The sequence below is a fragment of the Buceros rhinoceros genome, unplaced genomic scaffold (genome assembly GCF_000710305.1).
Source record: "Buceros rhinoceros silvestris isolate BGI_N320 unplaced genomic scaffold, ASM71030v1 scaffold8662, whole genome shotgun sequence".
In the NCBI taxonomy this organism is placed as follows: domain Eukaryota; kingdom Metazoa; phylum Chordata; class Aves; order Bucerotiformes; family Bucerotidae; genus Buceros; species Buceros rhinoceros.
In genome coordinates this window covers 65,942-84,962 of record NW_010397150.1, presented here as the reverse complement: position 1 = coordinate 84,962, position 19,021 = coordinate 65,942, and the positions used below count along the sequence as shown (strand labels likewise).

The following is a 19,021-nucleotide window of genomic DNA, read 5'->3' as shown; positions in this document are numbered from 1 at the left end:
GGAAACTATGACTAGTTGCTGTTACGTCATCTTAATTGGAAATTAATAACCAAATATATTACTGTATTGATTCAACAATGTATTTTGGAACGTACAGGGTGTGGTAGTGTTGCCTCAGGTGACAACCTTGGTGAAAAAAAAAGTGGTAAGAGAATACACAGAATATTTAAAATGGTCTTTCTGCTTTCTGACTCCAGCTGCAGTTTTCTTGATTGTAAAAAAAAAAAAAAAAAATGCAGCAATAAGACAGTGCTACATCAATTTCTTCAACTAAATAGAAATTACTAATTTAATACTTCAGATATATAAATTATTTTTGTATATCTTTCTTGGTATGAGTACTCACAGTTCCAAATTACGGTTATTTCAGATACATCAGGTTGGTTTATGAAGTCCTAATATACTGAATGGATAGAACAGCCTTTGTGTCATGCTATCATCTCTCTGGACTTAAATTTCCTCAAAATGTACTTTTAGGCAGCTACAGTGAGAATAAAGAAACTGGAAGAAAACATTGAAGCAGAGAGAGCAGCACATTTGGAATCCAAATTCAGTTCAGATATCCTCCAGGTAAAATTTTGTAAAATATTTTGTAGAAGTTTACAGTAAAACAGTTGATGAATGTAAAGATACAATAATTTGAAAATGTTAAGACCACTTACTTGCTTCAGTGAAAACACTTTTCTGCCACAAGTGTCCAAATTTTAATAGCTAATCTATAAAAAGAGAGAATAGAAAAATATCTGCTGTTCGGGGAACCTTAAAGTTATTAGAATAAATAATAAAATGTCACATTTGTAAGTTTGAGAATTCCCACTAGTATTTAAACAATGAGGGGGGGAAGAAACATTCCACATTAGCTATACTACTGTTCAAATATCCTGCCTTGTATCTTTCAGGTGGGCACTTGAAGCTATTTGGAGATACAGGGCATGCATCCAGCTTCTCTAGGAATAGAGAGCTTAATGCATCCCGAAACTGCAGTTCCAAATACAATTATTAAGAGTACATTTCAACTTCAAATTTATGACATCTGCAGTTACCAGTAAAGATTGATCATATGAAAAAATGTAATAGATATACTTGAATATTAAATCCTTGTGTAACTAAACTGCATCATGTGGGGTTTGACCAGAAAGGCAATACTTGTTTTAAAAAGCAAGCGAGGAAAAGCTAAATGATGATTGCTTAGTAACCTCGTACTAACAAGCCCTCCACACTGGTCTTTTGAAAAACTAAGGAACAAAAAAACTAAGGAAATTAGTTTTCTTTATTTTCTGAGTAACAAAATTAAGTACTGCTATTCTTCAGTCAGACATTTTCTGATTCTCTTGAGCTTCTGTGTACAAGTGCTTAAATTTTTTAAAGTGATCATTAAACTAGTAGAAAGGAAAGATGTAGTTTTCTTAATTTCCTCTCTCTGTTTTTACAACATGCAAAAGAACTGGGAAGGTAACATTCCTTAGAGTTAGACACTGATCTTTTTTAGGTGAATGACTAGTAAGGTTTTCTTCCTTGTTCATATACATGAACAAGCTTCCAGTGTCCTTTGTGCTGAGTGGAAGTGTAACCTGTACTGTTAACAACAGACTTTCATGAATCTGCTTAAAAATACAATTCCCCTGGAAAACTTCAGTAATAACTGCAAAAGGAAGAATCCAGACACTAGCAAAAGGAGAATAAATGGTGCTTTTAGTCAGCGTGTCTCTTTGTCTCTCTTTGAACTCTATGTGTTCATACATTTTTACATGTGTTCAGTGTTTTCTGTGTGCCTACTTCCACATAGAATTAATTGAATATAGTTACCTGTAAAGAAGAACGGAAGATAGAACAGCATTAAAGATTGTGACAGTTTTTCCTAACTTGCTTTGATTGCTTTCTTATCACTTGTTAGTTAAGAATTCGAGACCTTGAAGAAGCTTTGCAGGTGGAAAAATGCAGCCAAGCAGAAGCTCTTTCGGATTCAGAAATGATCAAGAAAAAATACAAAGAGATAGAAAATGCATATGAGAGAGAAAAGCACAATGCCCAAGAGACCCTGGAAAAACTCGATGTGTAAGTTACCTTTTAAATCAAATGTAAAATGGCAATAGACTGCTTGAGTACCACTTAGAGTTTTCAGTCACTAGAAAACAGCACAATCTGACGCACTTCACTAAACCAAGCGAAGGTTCAGAGCCTGGCATTCCATTATTAACAGGTCCATATCAGTAATCATTCGGATTATTCTGATTTTATTATTTGATGCAAAATAATGGTGGAGTCAGGAGTTTTGCATAAAAGAATTTAAAAAATACAATATTGAAGTGGTCCAAAAATATAAACCACAAATCATGCAAACACACTAAGTCCTGAAAGGAGTGTTAATACTTTACAATATGAGTTATGTATTGGTAAAACAATTTGATTCTCAGTGTTTCTAGTATATTTGGCATTTTAATCCTTTTATTTGTCTTCAGTTGTTCTTTTTAACTTCCATCACAACTGATTTCTCAAATACTCCTCTCTATTTTAGCAAATTCTTGTTTTAATGTTGCTATGGTTTAATGTTGCTAATGTTAAGATGTTTTCCACAAGATGTACTTTTTAAATTAGTAATGTTAGTTAAAAATTGTGCAAATCCGTAAGTAGTCATTTTCCAACTAAGTCTTTGGGAGGCTCTTAAAGATACTTTTCTGTATTAGATTATTCGGACCAGTGTAAGGATAATGGTTCGATACTGTATTCCATTGTTATATTCAGTAATGTTTTGTTCTTTGTGAGAATCCTCTATCTGGACATATGAAGCCATTCCTTTGGGAAGTGGAGGTTTTTGTGTTGAGGGTAGTTCTGGTCTGTGAAAGTCACATTTCAGAGAAATGCAAGGAACTCTTAACCTTTTATCCTCAAAAGGAAAAAAAAAAAGTTGTTTTTTAGGTACTGCATTTCTTTTTCTGGAATTGTTGGAGGAAATACCTGAATATATGTATTTGTTGTGGCTAAGACTAGGAAATACAGTTCTTACATTTATGGTACCAGTTGCATTAGAAACTTTGATATTAGTGCTTACAGGGTATTAAGTATTTGTGTTGCTAAAATGCAACCTTAAACAGCCTTTCTCTTCTCTGGGGGATAATTTCTGGGGGAACTGAATAATTCTGTTCAACACTTCTTTCCCAGGGAAGCAGATTTGCCCTATTTTGGGTTTGGTTTTTTTTTTTTGGTACAAAAAAAGAATTTGTCCATACTTAAAGTTCTGTGTTTTAACTGGATATCAGTATAAACTGATATCAGTATAAACTTTGTCTAATATCCAAACAGTTCTTTCCACTATATGCAATCATCTGTTAGTTCAGGCAATTACTCTTAACAGTTTCTGCAAACCGTGTTTTTTGAAAGCAAATTACCATCTGTGATTTCAGAGAAGGCAAACCTTTCCATGACCATTAATACAGTTAAACAGTTGGTGGTTTTGTTAATAGAGCTTGAAGAAACCGGAACAGCCTATCGTTACGATTTTGTTAGTTCAGACACCTATATTTCCAGAGGTCTGTAAAGACCGGGAGTGAAGCTCAAGCTTTATCTCAGATGGACATCAGTATACTCAGTTCCCTTGAGGTAATTACATGGAGTGGGCATGTACTGCCTTGTCTGTTTGCTGTGCTTTTTTTATTCTTTGAAGCATACAAGTATCTGTAACGTTGGTGAGTATCAGTGATTGCTTTCGCCAGATCTCTTCAGAGAGAATACAAGAGCCTTTGATCTACTTACCTTTGAAGGCTGTGGTCCTTGGACTCCAGACAATGTCATGAGCGTGGCTTTTTCTTTTAAGCCATAATTTGGCATCCTAACATTTTTTTCCTTTTTCTGGAGGAGTCCCACGAGTTTGTCTTTAAACCTTAGTCTCTGGAAAGTCTGGGAGACTTTCATTTGTTGTGCTAGAACACTTGTATGTCTTTTTAGTTGGACTTGATGTAGGATAAATTATACCAAACTTGGAAGCTATACAAAGCTGTGAGAATTTGTCTTCCTAGAAAAAGATGGTTGTAATAACTGAAACCAAGCAAACAGGCTCTTCTAGGTTGCATAATTTATTAATTAGCTCTGAACCCAGTATCACTATGTAAATTGAAAGCAACATGGGATTGGGTTTCACTGCAAATTTACTTTTCTTGAAGAGTGAAAGCCTGACATAGAATAAATTGGAACTGCTTTTGCTGTGTTTCTGAATGCTGAGAAAGTAGAAGCTGCTTTAGGGGAGTGAAACAGGCAAGTTCTTTCTCTAAGAATGAGAAATAATCTACAGCTAAAGGAAAGGAAAATGAGAGGCTGAAGCAGAAGCACATAGGTATTTGGAGGACTGATAAAGTAGTTCTGCAGCTAAAAGGGTATGTGGATACATAAGAAGTAAGTCAAAATCAGAAGGTAACAATATTGATTCAGAAGCTTCAAAGTTTGAAGGACTTTGAGCTGTTACCATTATTTTCCATTCTAATGAGACAGAAGTGATAGAGGAGGCAAATGTGAGACACCTGGATGCTCGCACTGCTGTGAGTTACATCAAAGAAGAGTTCAGGTTGAAAGGGATTGCAGGAGATCTATAGTCCAACCTTCTCAAATCAGGATTGCACCATTGTTAGAGGGGCAGGGTGCTAGTGAGGGCCCTCAGCTTACTGCTCTGAGACATGCTGGGGACAGTGCAGCATGCTTGAATTCTTATGGAGATGAGCCAGGCGTCCTGAGGTAAAAGGAGCCAACAGGGAAACACTGGTGAAATGTCTCAGAGGAATTAAGTGGTGTTCCTCCAAGAAGGTGGCGTGGCCAACAGCCCAGTTGAACTGCCTCTACACCAATGCATGCATCATGGGCAACAAACAGAAGGAGCTGGAAACTACCATGCTGCTAGAACACTATGACCTGGTTGCCATTACTGAAACTTGGTGGAATGAATCCCATGACTGGAGTGAGACTGTCGATGGCTACAGACAGTTTGGAAGGGAGAGACGAGGAAGGAGGGGTGGGTAGAAGCATTGTCGTCCTCTGTGTCAAGAAATAGAGTGTGAAGACCTGTCCCTGAAGAATAGCCGCAAGCAGGTTGAAAGCTTGTGAGTAAGAATTGAGAGGCTGAGACATTAAAGGGAGTCTTGCGGTTGGTGTCTCCTACAGGCCACCTGACCAAGGGCAACCTCTTGATTAAGCCTTCTTGTTCCAGCTACAGGAAGCTCTGTGCTTCTCTGTGCCTGTGCTGCAGGCTCTCATCCTGCTGGGTAACTCCAGCCACCCCAGCATCAGCTGGGGAAGTACCTCAGCGCGCTGTAGGCAATTCATGAGACTCCTGAAATGCACTGAGGATATCTTCTCAAGCCAGGTAACAGAAATCTCCACCAGAGGGGGTGCAGTACTGGACCTGATGATCACTACTGCAAGTGAGCTGATTGGTGACATCAAGATTGAAGGAAGCCTGGGCTGCAGTCACCACACACTGGTGGAGTTAATAGTCTTCCACCTGACGCTGATATGGGTCAAGAAAAGAGGAAGTCAGGACCCTGAATTTTTGGGAAAGCAAATTTCCAGCTCTTCAAGGAGTTAGTCAATAGGACCCCCTGGGAAACTGCCCTCAGGGACAAGGTAGCAGAACAGAGCTGGCAGATATTCAAGGACATTTTCCATAGAGCACAAGAGCTCTCAATGCCCAGGTTTAAGAAATCAGACAACGAAGACAAGAGACAGGCATGGCTGAGTTGAGACCTGCTGGTCAAACTAAAGGGCAAGAAGGAACAGCCCAGCTGAGGAAGCAGGGACAGGTGTCCTGGGAAGAGTACAGAGACACTGCTCAGTTGCACAGGGATGGGGTCAGGAAGACCAAGGTGTGGCTGGAGCTGAACTTGGCAACGGATGCAAAGAATAATAATAAGGGCTTCTACAGGTGTGTCATCCAGAAAAGGAAGGTCAGAGAAAGTGTACCCCACCAATGAACATGACTGGCAGGCAGGTAACAACAGCTGAGGAGAAGACTGAGTTACTCAACAATCATTTTGCCTCAGTTGTCACTAATAACCTCTCTTTGCACTTGAGTCAATGGACCACAAGACAGGGACTGGGGGCACAAACTTCCTCCCACTGTAAGAGAAGAGGAAAAAGATCATACATAGTTCTGTGGAACCTGATGAGGTACATCCCAGAGTCCTGAGGAAACTGGCTGATGTAGTCGTCAATCCATGTTATCTGAAAAAGCCTGGCAGTCAGGTGAAGTCGCTGGTGACTGGGAAAAGCGGGAACATTGCACCCATTTTTAAAAAGGGTAGAAAGGAGGACCCTGGGAACTACTGACCTGTCAGCCTCATCTCTGTGCGTGGGGAGATCATGGAACAGATCCTCTTAGAAGTTACACTAAGGCACACGAGGAACATGGAGATGATTCGCAACAGCCTGCAACAGGATTGTAGTGACAGAGACTATTGGAGCACCACAGTGTATCTTGAGCTAACTCAGCCTGTCATTAGCTCCTTCCCTACAACTCTTCCTTTTCTCTTCTCTGCTGTATTAGAAATACATTGTTATTAAGAGATCAGTTGACAGAGAAGCTATGCATCTTTAAAAATACATTTATTTCGTATAAAGTTAGTTGAAAATAGCCAGCATGAGGTACATTTTTCCTTTAAAGACTGTATTTGTATGGGTGTTGACGCGCCCTTAGAAGGCCTTTGACACAGTCTGCCACGACATCCTTCTCTCTAACTTGGAGAGATATGGATTTGATGAGTGGACTGTTTGGTGGATAAGGAATTGGCTGGATGGTCACATCCAGAGAGTAGTGGTCAATGGCTTAATGTCCAGATGGAGATCAGTGACAAGCAGTGTCCCTTAGGGGTCCGTACTAGGACCAGTGCTGTTTAATATCTTCATCACTGACATAGGTAGCGGGATCGAGTGAAACTCTGAGCAAGTTTGCTGATGATGCCAAGCTGAGTGGTGCAATTGACATGCCACAGGGTCATGATGCTATCCAGAGGGACCTGGGCAAGCAGGAGAAGTGGGCCCCTGTGAACCTTGTGAGATTTCAACAAGGCAAGTGGAAGGTCCTGCACCTGGTTTGGTCAGTCCTCTGTATCAATACAGGCTGGGGGATGATGAGATTGAGAGCAGCCCTGTGGAGAAGTACTTGTAGGTACTGGTGAATGAAAAGCTGAAAATGTGCACTCACAGCCCAGAAAGCCAAACACATCCTGGGCTGCATCAAAAGAAGCATGACCAGCAGTTTGAGGGAGCTCTACTCTGGTTCGGTGAGACCTCACCTGGAGTACTGTGTCCAGCTCTGGAGTCCTCAGCACAAGAAGGGCATGAACTTGTTGATGATGGAGTGGAGATTTAGACTAGATAGAAGGAAGAAATTTTTTATGCTGAGGGTGGTGAATCACTGGCACAGGTTTCCCAGAGAGGTGGTAGGTGCCCCATCCCTGGAAAACATTCAAGGTCAAGTTGGACGAGGCTCTAGGCAACCTGCTTTAGTTAAAGGTGTCCCTGCTCAGTGCAGGGGAAGTTGGACTAGATGACCCTTGAACATCCTTTCCAATCCAAACATTCAGTGATTCTCTGATCAGCTCTGAGACCGGGTTATGCAGGGCTTCATGTAGTTAGGTCTTGAAAACCTCCAAGAATGGAGGTGGACAACCTCTCTGGGAACCATTCCACTGTTTGAATGGCATCAAGGTGGAAAAAGTTTCTCTGAACCTCTTTGGATTTGATTTGTGACTCTTGTCTCTTATCCTCTAGCCTTGCTGCATCTTCTTAATATCCTCCTTTTATATATTGGTGGGGCTGTTGTACATCCTGAAGTTATCTCTTCTCCAGCCTGAACATACCAAGTTCCCTCAGTTCTTACATGTACTTCACCTCCCAGCTATATTGGAGACCCTGTCTTGAGCTCACTCCAAGTTTTTTCCTGTGTTACAGAGGAGTTGTGTGCTTAAAACTAGTCATTATCCTAAATGTATTGTAATGATTGACAAATAAAAGGCGAATAATCACTTCCCTTCATCTTCCGGCTGTGCTAATATTAATACTGCTGGGGCTAGCTTGCTATCTGCCAAGATTACCTGGTGCTTTTTGAGCATAGCTGTTCCCCAGCCAGTTACCAGCCATATTGCTTCAGGGGACTCTTGCTTCCTAAATTCGGATCTTGGCACATGTTACTGTTTAATCTTAGAAGGTTCACGCTGTCCTGTTCCTCCTCCCTGTCTAGGTCTGCGGAATGGCAACCCCTTCCTTGAGTGCATCATTTGTATTGTGTTATGACTTTACCCCACCCAGTTTACCGTTACCTGCAAACTTGGTGAGATTGCACTCTTGGCCTAATCCAGGTGGCAGATCAAATAAACATCTTAAACAGATTCTAATACAGACTGCTACAGTATTCCACTTGTTACTAGCTACTACCATCTGAGCTTTACCATCAAATAATTTTTATCAGTGTTATAGTTCCCATAGCTAGACTGGCTAGACTTGGCTATAAAAATACCGCATGAGACAGTGCTAAAAGCCTCGCTAAAGTTGAGTTATGTTTAAATCTACTTACTCTCCTTTTGTTCACAGATCTGGTAATTTTATCATGAAATATAAAGGGTTGACTGGACATCGTTTAACTTTCGTAAATCCTCACTGGCTGTTCCCAATCACCTTTTCGTCTTTCATGAGCTCAGATATTTGTTCCAAGAGGATTTGCTTTGTGACCTTCCTGGGACTGAATTGAAGCTTGCCTGTCTGTGGTTCCTTGGCTTGTGCTTTTGCTATTTTACAAACATAGGTGTGACATTTGCCTTTTTCTGTTTTCCAGGGATCTCATTCAGTTTTTGTGATCTTTCAAAGATGATAATGAGCAGCCTTGCTGTGACATTGGCCAGCTTTGTCAGAATCTTTGAGTGTAGGTGAGCTGGCCTCTTTAGTTTCTATGGGTTGAGTTCTTGCAACTAATCCTGGACTCAGTTCTTTCCTACCTTAATGTGGTGGTAGAATATCTTCTTGCTGTCTTTGTCATCCTTTGCACACATCAGTTCTAGGTGAGCTTTTGGCTTTCCTGACACATGCCTACGTATTTAGGCAACCTTTCTAAATTCTTCCTTTGACTCCTGTCCCTGCTTCTGTCTCCTGTTGTTTGACCTTGTAGCTGTCTCATGAGGTTCCTGTTTAGCTCTTCCAGGCTTTTTGTGTATCTCTTTTCCTGAGGTATAATGGAATACTAACAGGAGGACTGATATAGTAGAAGAACTATTTGAAATTTTAGGAACAATCTGCAGGTGGAAAAACGTGAAGTCATGCCATTCAGAGTAGAATGTAGTCAAGTATATGGAATCTTTAGGAGCAAGCTTTGTCCTTGAAATAAGGGTTGGTTGTATAAGGTGTGACATGGTCTTTCTGAAGAAAGCCACTCTGTTAATTAAAATAACGATAAATTCTGTTTATATGTAATTTGGAGGCCATATCCAAATGACCAAGTGGGTTTGACTGTGAGCCTAACACAAACATTGGTAAAGGAAAAGAACATAACCACTTCTTGAAAGCTTTTCGTAGAAGGAATATATGACTTTCTCCAGTTAAAAAAAAACAACCCAGCAACTTCAGAAGCCATATGATGTGCTGACATGATACATTCCCCGACACCATATCCCCCAATTGTGTTTAAAAGTATATAACATACTTGAGAAAAGTATTGTTGATAAAAATGTTCTAATGGTGAAACTTTCCAGATTAGAAAGACAGTGTGTCTCCACAAACAAGCTAATGAATGAGGAGATTGAGGAAAAGAAGAAGGTAATTAAAGACCTCTCTGAGAGACTAGAGAATAGTGAAAAAACCTGCAGAGAATTACAAGAGGAACTGGCAATGGTAAGACAAAAAGCCTGTAGCACTAATTGTTTAGGGTTTATTAAAGCTACTGTGAACTTAATCTGCATTTGCTGTGCTGAGCTGTGAAAGAACTCAGCTGTTGTGTTACTCTGATTTTACGTATGTTGTTTTGTTTTGTAAAACATAAGTAAGTAGAGCTAATGCACTGGAGAAGCTAATTTGAAGATGTATTTTAAATGATACACCATGTATTTAACTGAAGAGTTACTTGCAGAAAACAATTATTTTCAAAGTATGGCTGTGATTAAAGAGTAATTCGTGTTTGCATTCCTATTGAAGAAGGCAATTTTTAGATAAGGATTATGATTCACAGAATCACTGAATCATCTGGTTGGAAGAGACCTTTAAGGTCATCGAGTGCAACCGTTCACCCTGCACTGCCAGGGTGCCTGAACACCTCAGCACCACATCCACATGTCTTTTAAATACTTACAGGGATGGGGACTCCACCACCTCCCTGGGCAGCCTGTTCCAATGCTTAATAACCCTCTCTGTAAAGAAATTTTTCTTGATATCCAACCTAGATCTCCCCTGGAGCAACTTAAGGCCATTTCCTTTCATCCTGTCACTTGTTATATGGGAGAAGAGACCAACTCCCTCCTCTCTACAACCTCCTTTCAGGTAGCTGTAGAGAGCAATAAGGTCTCCCCTGAGTCATCTTTTCTCTAGGGTAAACATCCCCAGTTTCTTCAGCTGCTCCTAGTCAGAGTTGCTCTCCAGACCCTTCACCAGCTTTGCTGCCCTTTGCTGAACATGCCCAAGCACCTCAACTTCCTTCTTGAAGTGAGGGGCCCAAAAGTGAACATACTTAAGGTGTGACCTCACCAGTGCTGAGTACAGCCCCCACTCCTCCTACTGGCCACACTATTTCTGATACAAGCCAGGATGCCATTGGCCTTCTTGACCACCTGGGCACACTGCTGGCTTATGTTCAATCAGCTGTCGACCAAGACCCCCAGGTCCTTTTCCACTGTGCAGCTTTCCAGCCACTCTTCCCCAAGCCTGTAACGTTGCAGGGGGTTGTTGTGGCCCAAGTGCAGGACGCGGCACTTGGTCTTGTTGAATTTCATACAGCTGGCCTCAGCCCATCAATCCAGCCTGTCCAGATCCCTCTGTAGAGCCTCCCAACCTTCAGGCAGATCAATACACCCACCCAACTTGGTGTCATCTGTGAACTTACTGAGGGTGCACTCACTCCACTCATCCAGATCACTGATAAAGATGTTAAAGAGGACAGGCCCCAGTACTGAGCCCTGGGGGACACCACTGATGACTGGCCACCAGATGGGTTTAGCCCCATTAACCTTCACTCTCTGGGCCCAGCCATCCAGCCAGTTTTTTATCTGTTGGAGAGTACACTCATCCAAGCCAGGAGCAGCCAGTTTCTCCAAGAGAATACTGTCCAAGTAGACAACATCCACAGCTCTTCTCTCATCCACTAAGCAGGTCACCTTGTCATAGAAGGAGATAAAGTTGGTCAAGCAGGACCTGCCTTTCGTAAACTTGTGCTGACTGGGCCTGATCACTGTATGTCTTGTACATGCTGTGTGATGGCACTCAGGATGATCTGCCTCATGACTTTCCCTGACATGGAGGTCAGACTAACAGGTCTGTAGTTCCCTGGGTCCTCTTTCTGGTCCTTCTTGTAAATGGGCATCACGTTGTCTAACTTCCAGTTGAATGGTACCTCCCCTGTCCGCCAGGACTGCTGGTAAATGATATTTAGTGGCTTGGTGATCACCAGTTGGGGCTGTCTCTACCCACCTCAGCTTTGAATAATAATTTTGCCATCCCGTTGCATAGCAGTAGGGACTATGATTTTATGATATCTACAAAAATGCTCTTTTCATTGTGTAGTAGCATTTGCAGTATTTCTATGCTTAGCCAAGTTAAGTTTTTTTTTTGATACTGGCTTGCAAATTTCTCCTTTTTGACTCTCTTGGAGCTATGACTATGGAAGGTAAATGTGGTCTGTTCCCTGCTGCTGACAGGCATTGTGCTAATCAGTGAGCAGAAACAAGAAACCCATGTCAGTTATCTTCAGACCTTCTGGTGTCTTTTGTTCTGTTGCTGGAGTTATTCTATACATTGTCTTGGTGTTATCCGCTTCCCAAACAGATTGGTAACTAATAAATTGAAGAAAAAGCAAATCAAACCCCTATCTTACTTCTGTGAGAATCAAAGCTTTTTCCATACAAGCATCAATGAATTAAAAGGCATTTGCTGGCCTAGTTAACCTGAACCTTATCAGGCACAAAAGGAATAAAAAGTTCAAAAGCAATTGTCTCCCATAATTATGGTCAGTAATGATTGCTATTTATTAATATAAAATGCTACTCCAAGTTTCTAATAGGAGCCTTTAGTGCTTGCTAGCTACTGATGAGATCTGAGCTTTCTTTTTCGTTTTGTGTTCCTTAGTAAAATATATGTTATACCTGACAAGAATTCAGGGCGAAAAAATTTCTCGTTTCCGGTAATGGCAACAGTACTGAATGGTGTACTGAAAATGAACATTACATTACTGAAAGATAAAAAACAGAACAGATTTTCTCTGTTCAAAGAACTGTCTTATTCATAGAGGCAGTTGTTTTAATTATTTTACTGGAAGGATATAAAACCGCAGGGGTGTCTTGATCAGGTAATAAAAATACTAATTTTCTGAGGAATTATATTAGTGGTCCCCTGTGGGATTGGATTTTTATCACCTTGGATAGCTTTGTATTTTGCCTTACGACTTTTGTACTTGTTTGGGAAGCAGGAGTGCCTGTGTGTGGTCTTGTTTACTCAGTCTGGACAGCTTTTTGTTATGATTCTTCCCCAAATGAAAAAGCAGAAGTCTCTGGTAGAAACTAAGTATACTTTTTTGTATTTTATACTATTGTTAGACATCCTGAATATGTCCTTTCCACTCCAGTCTGATAATCTTATTTGGTTTCTTACTGTACTGCTATAATACAAATTAATGGTTTTGTTTGTAAAATACTTGGGAAATATAACCAAACCAGTGAAGGCCCTTTGTTTGTAGAGAAGCAGACTAATACAGGGTTGAAATACATTCTTTGGAAACCCTGTATGAAAAAGCACTTTTTTTTTTTTTATGGCTCAGTTAAACATATAGTAAAGTAGTTATGCTGTTTTTAATTTTAAATATCAGCATGTAGCAGAAGTTTGCCAGAAATTTGCATGGATCAAATGTGATAGGATCTGTTGGTATCAACCAAAACTGCTTATGAATGTTCAGTGTGAGCAGGCTTTCAAGATTTCCATTATGTTTTCGTGAGGAAATTGGTCTCAAGCTTGTCATTGTTTCCGCCTAGGGTTTTTAGAAATTTTTAGCTTGAAAAACAGGAATTTGGAAGAACAGCCCTTGTGATTCACAACTTGTTTTAAATTGAAACAGCCCCAGCTGTATTCCTGCCCCATGGAAAGAATAAGAGGTGTCTTTAATAGTTTTAAAAGTTACTCAGGATATTTACATTTCTGGCACTTAGTTGTGGATGATCTTTGATTCTTAGTACTGGACAAGTGAGAGACATTGAACCTTTACGAGAAATGTCTATTTAAATTTGGGGAAGTTGCCAGTTCACCAGACTACATAGTAGGAAATTGAAGTCATTAAAATTAGCGTGTTGTGGCATAAATTCCTTTACTTTGGAAGAACTGTGTATTCCTCCCCTTTGTATAGATACACACAAATTATTCTACTCCTTATGTTAAGTACTGTAATAGATTATACACAGAGCCTGTCTTTTTCTATGTGGCCTATAAATCTTTCTCTTGTAGCCATGCATGCAGTCATGTGCTATATACATCTCAACTGTCTGTAATAGCCTTGTAGGCTACCATAAGCTGAAAGTCAGAACAGAAGTGTTTGAGATTCTAGCTCTTAGACATGGGCATTAACCGTTGTTCTTTAACAGAAGTGTCTTAAGTATTGACTGAACAGACAGTGAAACACCCTGAAGATTAGTGGTCCTGAAGATCAGGATTCTGTTGTACAAATTCTCTGGAGTAGAATCTGGTACTCAGCAGCAAAGATGTAAATCTGTTCTAGACGATTTATTATGAACAAAGCTTTTTCTTTGAACTTAGAAAAACCTGAAACACAGTCTTTATTAATTTTGTGCTAATGATTGTTAAATGTTATGTTACTTTGATGCTTGTTTTACTTGCCTTAACTCAGGGGTGGAGTGTTCCTACTCAGATACTATTTCTGTTATTGTCCTACTTTAAGAAGACCAGTCAGTCTGAAGCATATGCTTAAATGATCTTCCTACAAAGAAACCAATTTTCTAATTTATTCTGGAAGTGGAGAGGTCACTCAAACTTTAACACCCAAGTGTCTGAAGAGAGGCATCTAAAAAATGCTTTTAGGGTTGCCAGTTCTCAAAAAAATTTCTCTGACTAAAAAAAATCCCTAAACTGAAAAACCAAAGAGAGAATTCATAACATTCTCTCTTACCAAAAGGTTGTCCTTTAGGAGAGCAGAATAGTTCCACATAAAACTTGAGTATTTTTGATTAATTTTGTTTCAGATGACTAAAACTGAGACATAAAATTTCTTGAGAAATTGTAATTTACATGTGGCTAAACACTTTTTAAAGACATCTCTATAGACTTCGGAAAATTCTAGCTAGTAGAAGAAAATAAAGAAAGTCTATTAGTTATTCAAGTTAGGTAACTTAAACAAAAAAAAGTTAGTAGCCTAAGAAGGGAGAAAGTCAGTGAGTGTTTGGTGGTTTTTTTTACTGCAATTTGTGCATGTTTGCTTAAAATTTGCACCACTATTCTGCTGTACAGAATGTCACTCAAGTAAAACCCATTTTTTGTTAACTGTGGAGCAGTCATTTGGAGCCTATTTCTATAAATGCTTTGATTTGATTCCCCCAAGGTCATGTGTGGTAAACGTTCTAATACTTCTGCAAAGAATTTACCCATGTGGTTTTCAAATGAGCATCTGGACATACTGCTTTTGGTGGCCATGTGAATAGTTGGGCTTTGACTCTTGCTGTGCTATCAGCAGATGGGATTTGTACTGCAGGCCGAGTGGGCGAATTAGTCCACGTACAGGAGAGCCGCACAAGAAAATGTCTGTAACTGTAAACAAAGTGGAGAAAATTCCTCTTGGAATAATGGCAGTTTGTTGCAGAACTGGACCACAGTTCTCTGCATAATACTACCGGGGTTATGATAAGTTAAATTTGAAAAGGCCTCGAACTCCTGCCTGTGTGTCTGATTTTTGAATGTTACTGATCTTGAGGTACAGAAGCACATTTGCAGCATCAGGTAATGTGGGCTAGTCTGGAAGTGTGTGTAGAGTTCACATTTACTTTATTCAACAGTGGCTTTTGTAAAATGCTGAAAAATCAATGGGACTCCATTTCTGGCCTGGAATAGGTGATGGAATGATACCATAATCAAATACTGGAATTGCCTGGATAGATGCAAACATCCTAATTCTAGAAGACTAGTGTATTTCTGACGGTGGAATAATTTTTAAAAGTATAAGTTTTCCTAATAATTCTGGTTATCCTTACAGGTAAGAATACAATGCATCTGGAAAAAAGTTTTTCTTCTGGTTGGAGCCTACAGTATTTGTAATGAAAAATATTTGGCTTCAATTTAATTTTTTTATAAGTGCGGTTGTGTTTTAAAATTGATGGTTAGTGTAAATATGTTGCCAAACAGATTTTTCTACCAAAAATTCTTCTGACCTCAAGGATGTTTTGTGATAATAGGGGCATTTTTAAGGATATGAAGTTTGACTTGGGGAAGTATTGTGTTTACTACAATTCAATATGTATTCTGGGTTTAAAGGTATCACTTGCTCCTAGATTTTTCGATTTATAGCCTCCTGTTTTGAATGTTTTGTGAGAGAGGGAATTGTGTTTCAGAGGTGAGGAAAATACTCGTATTTTCAGAATTTGAAATTCCGACATTTTAGTGGAAACTTCACAAGAAGAATTTACCACTGATGCTGGGAACCTGGATTCCTGAAGGCAGGTTCTACTATTAAAGACTGAGGTGAAAAAGCATTAGAAACCCTTTTCTGCATACTAGTCACCAGATCCTCCATCCCATTCAGCAGCAGGCTCACGTTTTGCCTAGTCTTTTTACTGGTGATGTACTTCAGGAGGACTTTCCTGTTGCTGTTCACAACCTTTTCCAGATTCAACTTTAGGTGGATATTTGCTTTACTAAGCCTATCCCTCCATGCTTGGGCAGTGTCTCTATATTTCTTCCAGGTCACCTAGGCTTGCTTCTACCTCTTTTATGCTTCCTGTGAGTTTTGAATTTAGTCAGAAACTCATTGTGCATCCATACAGGCTTCCTGCTCCCTTTGATTTTCAAGGTCATTTTCAGTGGTTCATCCCGATGGCAGGAAGTCATGCAAAATCAGCAGAAGGCTTACTGTACAAGTGTTCAAGTGTTTCTGCCAATGTTGTCTGGCAAGCAAATGCTCTTTAACTAAAAGCTTTTGCACTTTGTTACCTGTTCTCCCTTTTTGAAGTAATTTAGAGAACACTCACCCCAGTAGCTTTTCAGTAGTTCTACAGGAATGGCATTCCTTAACACAGATATGGTGGATGGAGTTGCTGAGAGGAAAGAAATCTCATCTCCTGGAATAGTTGGATCTGGCAGGAGATATCTTTCAGCAGCTGCAGTTGATGGTGTTTGACGTCTTAAACTTGCAGATTCCATTTTTCTTTTCAAAATAAAGAATTAATGTAGATTTGTTGTGTTTGTACACAACTGAAGAAAAGAAAACTAAGGGAGTTACAGCTACTGCTATGGACTATCAAATGGGTGCTTACGGAGAGGACAGAGTTACACTCTAATTAGAACTGCAGGGGAAGTATGAGGGGAAAAAAGAAGTTTTAGAAAGGGAAATTCTAATTACCTGTAAGGGGGAAAAAATCCTTCACAGTGAGGATTGTGAGGTATTGGAGCAGGATGCCTGGAGGGGTTGTTGAAAATCCATCCCAGAGGATACACAAAACTTGGCTGGACGAGGCACGGAGCAACCTAACCTGACTTCAGGCATGGCCCTGCTTTGAGTGGGGAGTGGGACCAGATGACCTCCAGAGATAGTGTCAGCTTAAATTATTCCATGATTTTATGACTCTACACATTCTTATTAGATACCTGTCAGTGAGACATAAGAAATTAGATCGATATGTTCAAACCCTTTTGGACTCTTAACCTGTGTCTGGATTTTCAGAACTGTAGTTTACAGTATTTTACTTCAATTTCTGATAATTGAGACAGTGATTGAATATGGGAGTTAGAAAGGAAATATACTGAAGATTTTGCAGCTGAAGTGTAGAAAAAATGGTTAGTTTATCTTTATTGGTGTTGAAAAAGACTGAAATTGGCTTAAGGAGTTTAGATGCACTTAGAAAATAAAGCACATAGAAGTGGTGAAGGCTGAATAGTCAGGAATATACTGACAAAATTGTGGTAAATTAACTAAACCAAATGAAGAAATTGGATATGGAGATTGAAGAAGAGTTCTTACTTTTGACTTTTTCATGGGAAAAGGTTTTTCTGGGAAAAAAACACTTTTACATAAACCACTCTGTGATGGAGTGGTTTGTGTAAAAAGAGTATTTATTGTGATGCTGATCAAATTGTTATATTTTCTTATTTGTAATATGTGAGGTCTTTGAGATGATATCAGTACATGAGAGTAAAATATTTTAATGTGTTTGTGTCCCATGAAATAACTTTACTGGATTTCAGCAATTACAAGCTCTATTTATATAGATAATTTTATAAACTAAGAATTAAAACTTAGTTATTTTTGACTACATAGAAGCCGTTTGAAATTTCATGATGAAGTGTAATCAAACTCTCACACAAGAAAAGGCGTGTAAATGCTACAGGGGACCTAACATTGAAGTACACATATGAATAATATATTAGTTGATATACAGTACATATAATTAAAATTGAAGAGTAAAGCAAATTTATAAAATATTTAAACTGAATAGTGAAGAACACTGCAGAGAATTAAATGCATTTCTTGGTTTTTTTAGCCTGACAGTTATACGCTACCAGTATGTAGCAGTTTTCTTGGGGAGGATGTTTCCCACGCTTGAGAAATTGACTGGATCCTTACACGTGCAGTGAAGCATAAAGCAATACTTCACAGATATGATAGAAAACAGTAGGATTTTTCTCAATATGAAAAAAGTAGCTTTCCATCGCCAATGGGAATTACTCAAATAAGTGTTAGAATTTAGAATAAAAATAGAGTGATTAAAAATAATGAGACATCTTTGAGCATAACCTTTTTTGTAAGAGAACGGTGAAGTTATTTAAGTAATGTGGAGGGGTTGTTGGGTGGGGTTTGTTTTATTTTGTCTTTCTTTCCTAAACTGCATAGATTTATTACTGCTTGTCAATCAGCTGCTAAAATTCTGCATTTCTTTGAGAAGTCAGAACTTATATGGTCTTGTCTGGAATTACGGATGCATGTCTCTGAAAATTTTGGGTTTTAATATCAGATATAAATTGATGGAATTATTTGATTTAATCTTTCTATTGTGGTGTTTAAAAGATCTGCTCTAATACTGTTCTGCCCTCAGAATAAAGCCATTGTCTTTATCTGAACAACAGGCTGCACTTAGAACAGCTTTCTTTAAGAAAATTCAGTGGTAGGAGCTGAAGAACTCTGCTGCTTTATGTTCCATGCATAAGGAGTTAGTTTTGGTAAAGAAGAAATCATTAGCAAGCATAGAAATACTAACAATTAAAGTAGGCAGGTTTGCAGTGAGAATAGGTGTGGGATTTGACTGTGTGCCAAATGATGAATTTCTAGCCTGTCTGCCAGTAGTTTGGTGTCTTTCTGGATGCCCTTGTGGGGTGTAACAATAGATTTCCTTGCTTGCATAGATGGGCAGCAGTTAATTAATGTTCATTAAGATATTTTAAAGATCAAGGTATTTTAAAGATGAAGATATTTTAAAGATCAAGACTAGGTTTTAGTACAACTACTTTTTCTTTTTCTTTTGACTACCTGAAGCCATTAGTTCTATTTTAAGTGTGTCTAAGGATTCTCTGTTACTTATTTGTGATGTCATGTTAGGTCTCTTGGCACAAAAAAAGGTGCAATAAAAAATAACGCAGGAATTTA

At 39.1% G+C, this 19,021-nt stretch overlaps 1 protein-coding gene across 1 annotated transcript in view; it reads left to right on the top strand.

The window, feature by feature from the left end:
• The window catches only part of CCDC171 (coiled-coil domain containing 171), a gene marked incomplete at its 3' end in the record, with an annotated part of 103,521 nt that overhangs the window by 23,408 nt on the left and 61,092 nt on the right, over positions 1–19,021 (top strand). Inside the window, exons 5-7 of the mRNA XM_010146142.1 lie at positions 478–570; positions 1,895–2,055; positions 9,723–9,861. Coding sequence (XP_010144444.1) covers positions 478–570; positions 1,895–2,055; positions 9,723–9,861 — 393 coding nt within the window. The remainder of the gene's footprint in view (positions 1–477; positions 571–1,894; positions 2,056–9,722; positions 9,862–19,021) is intronic.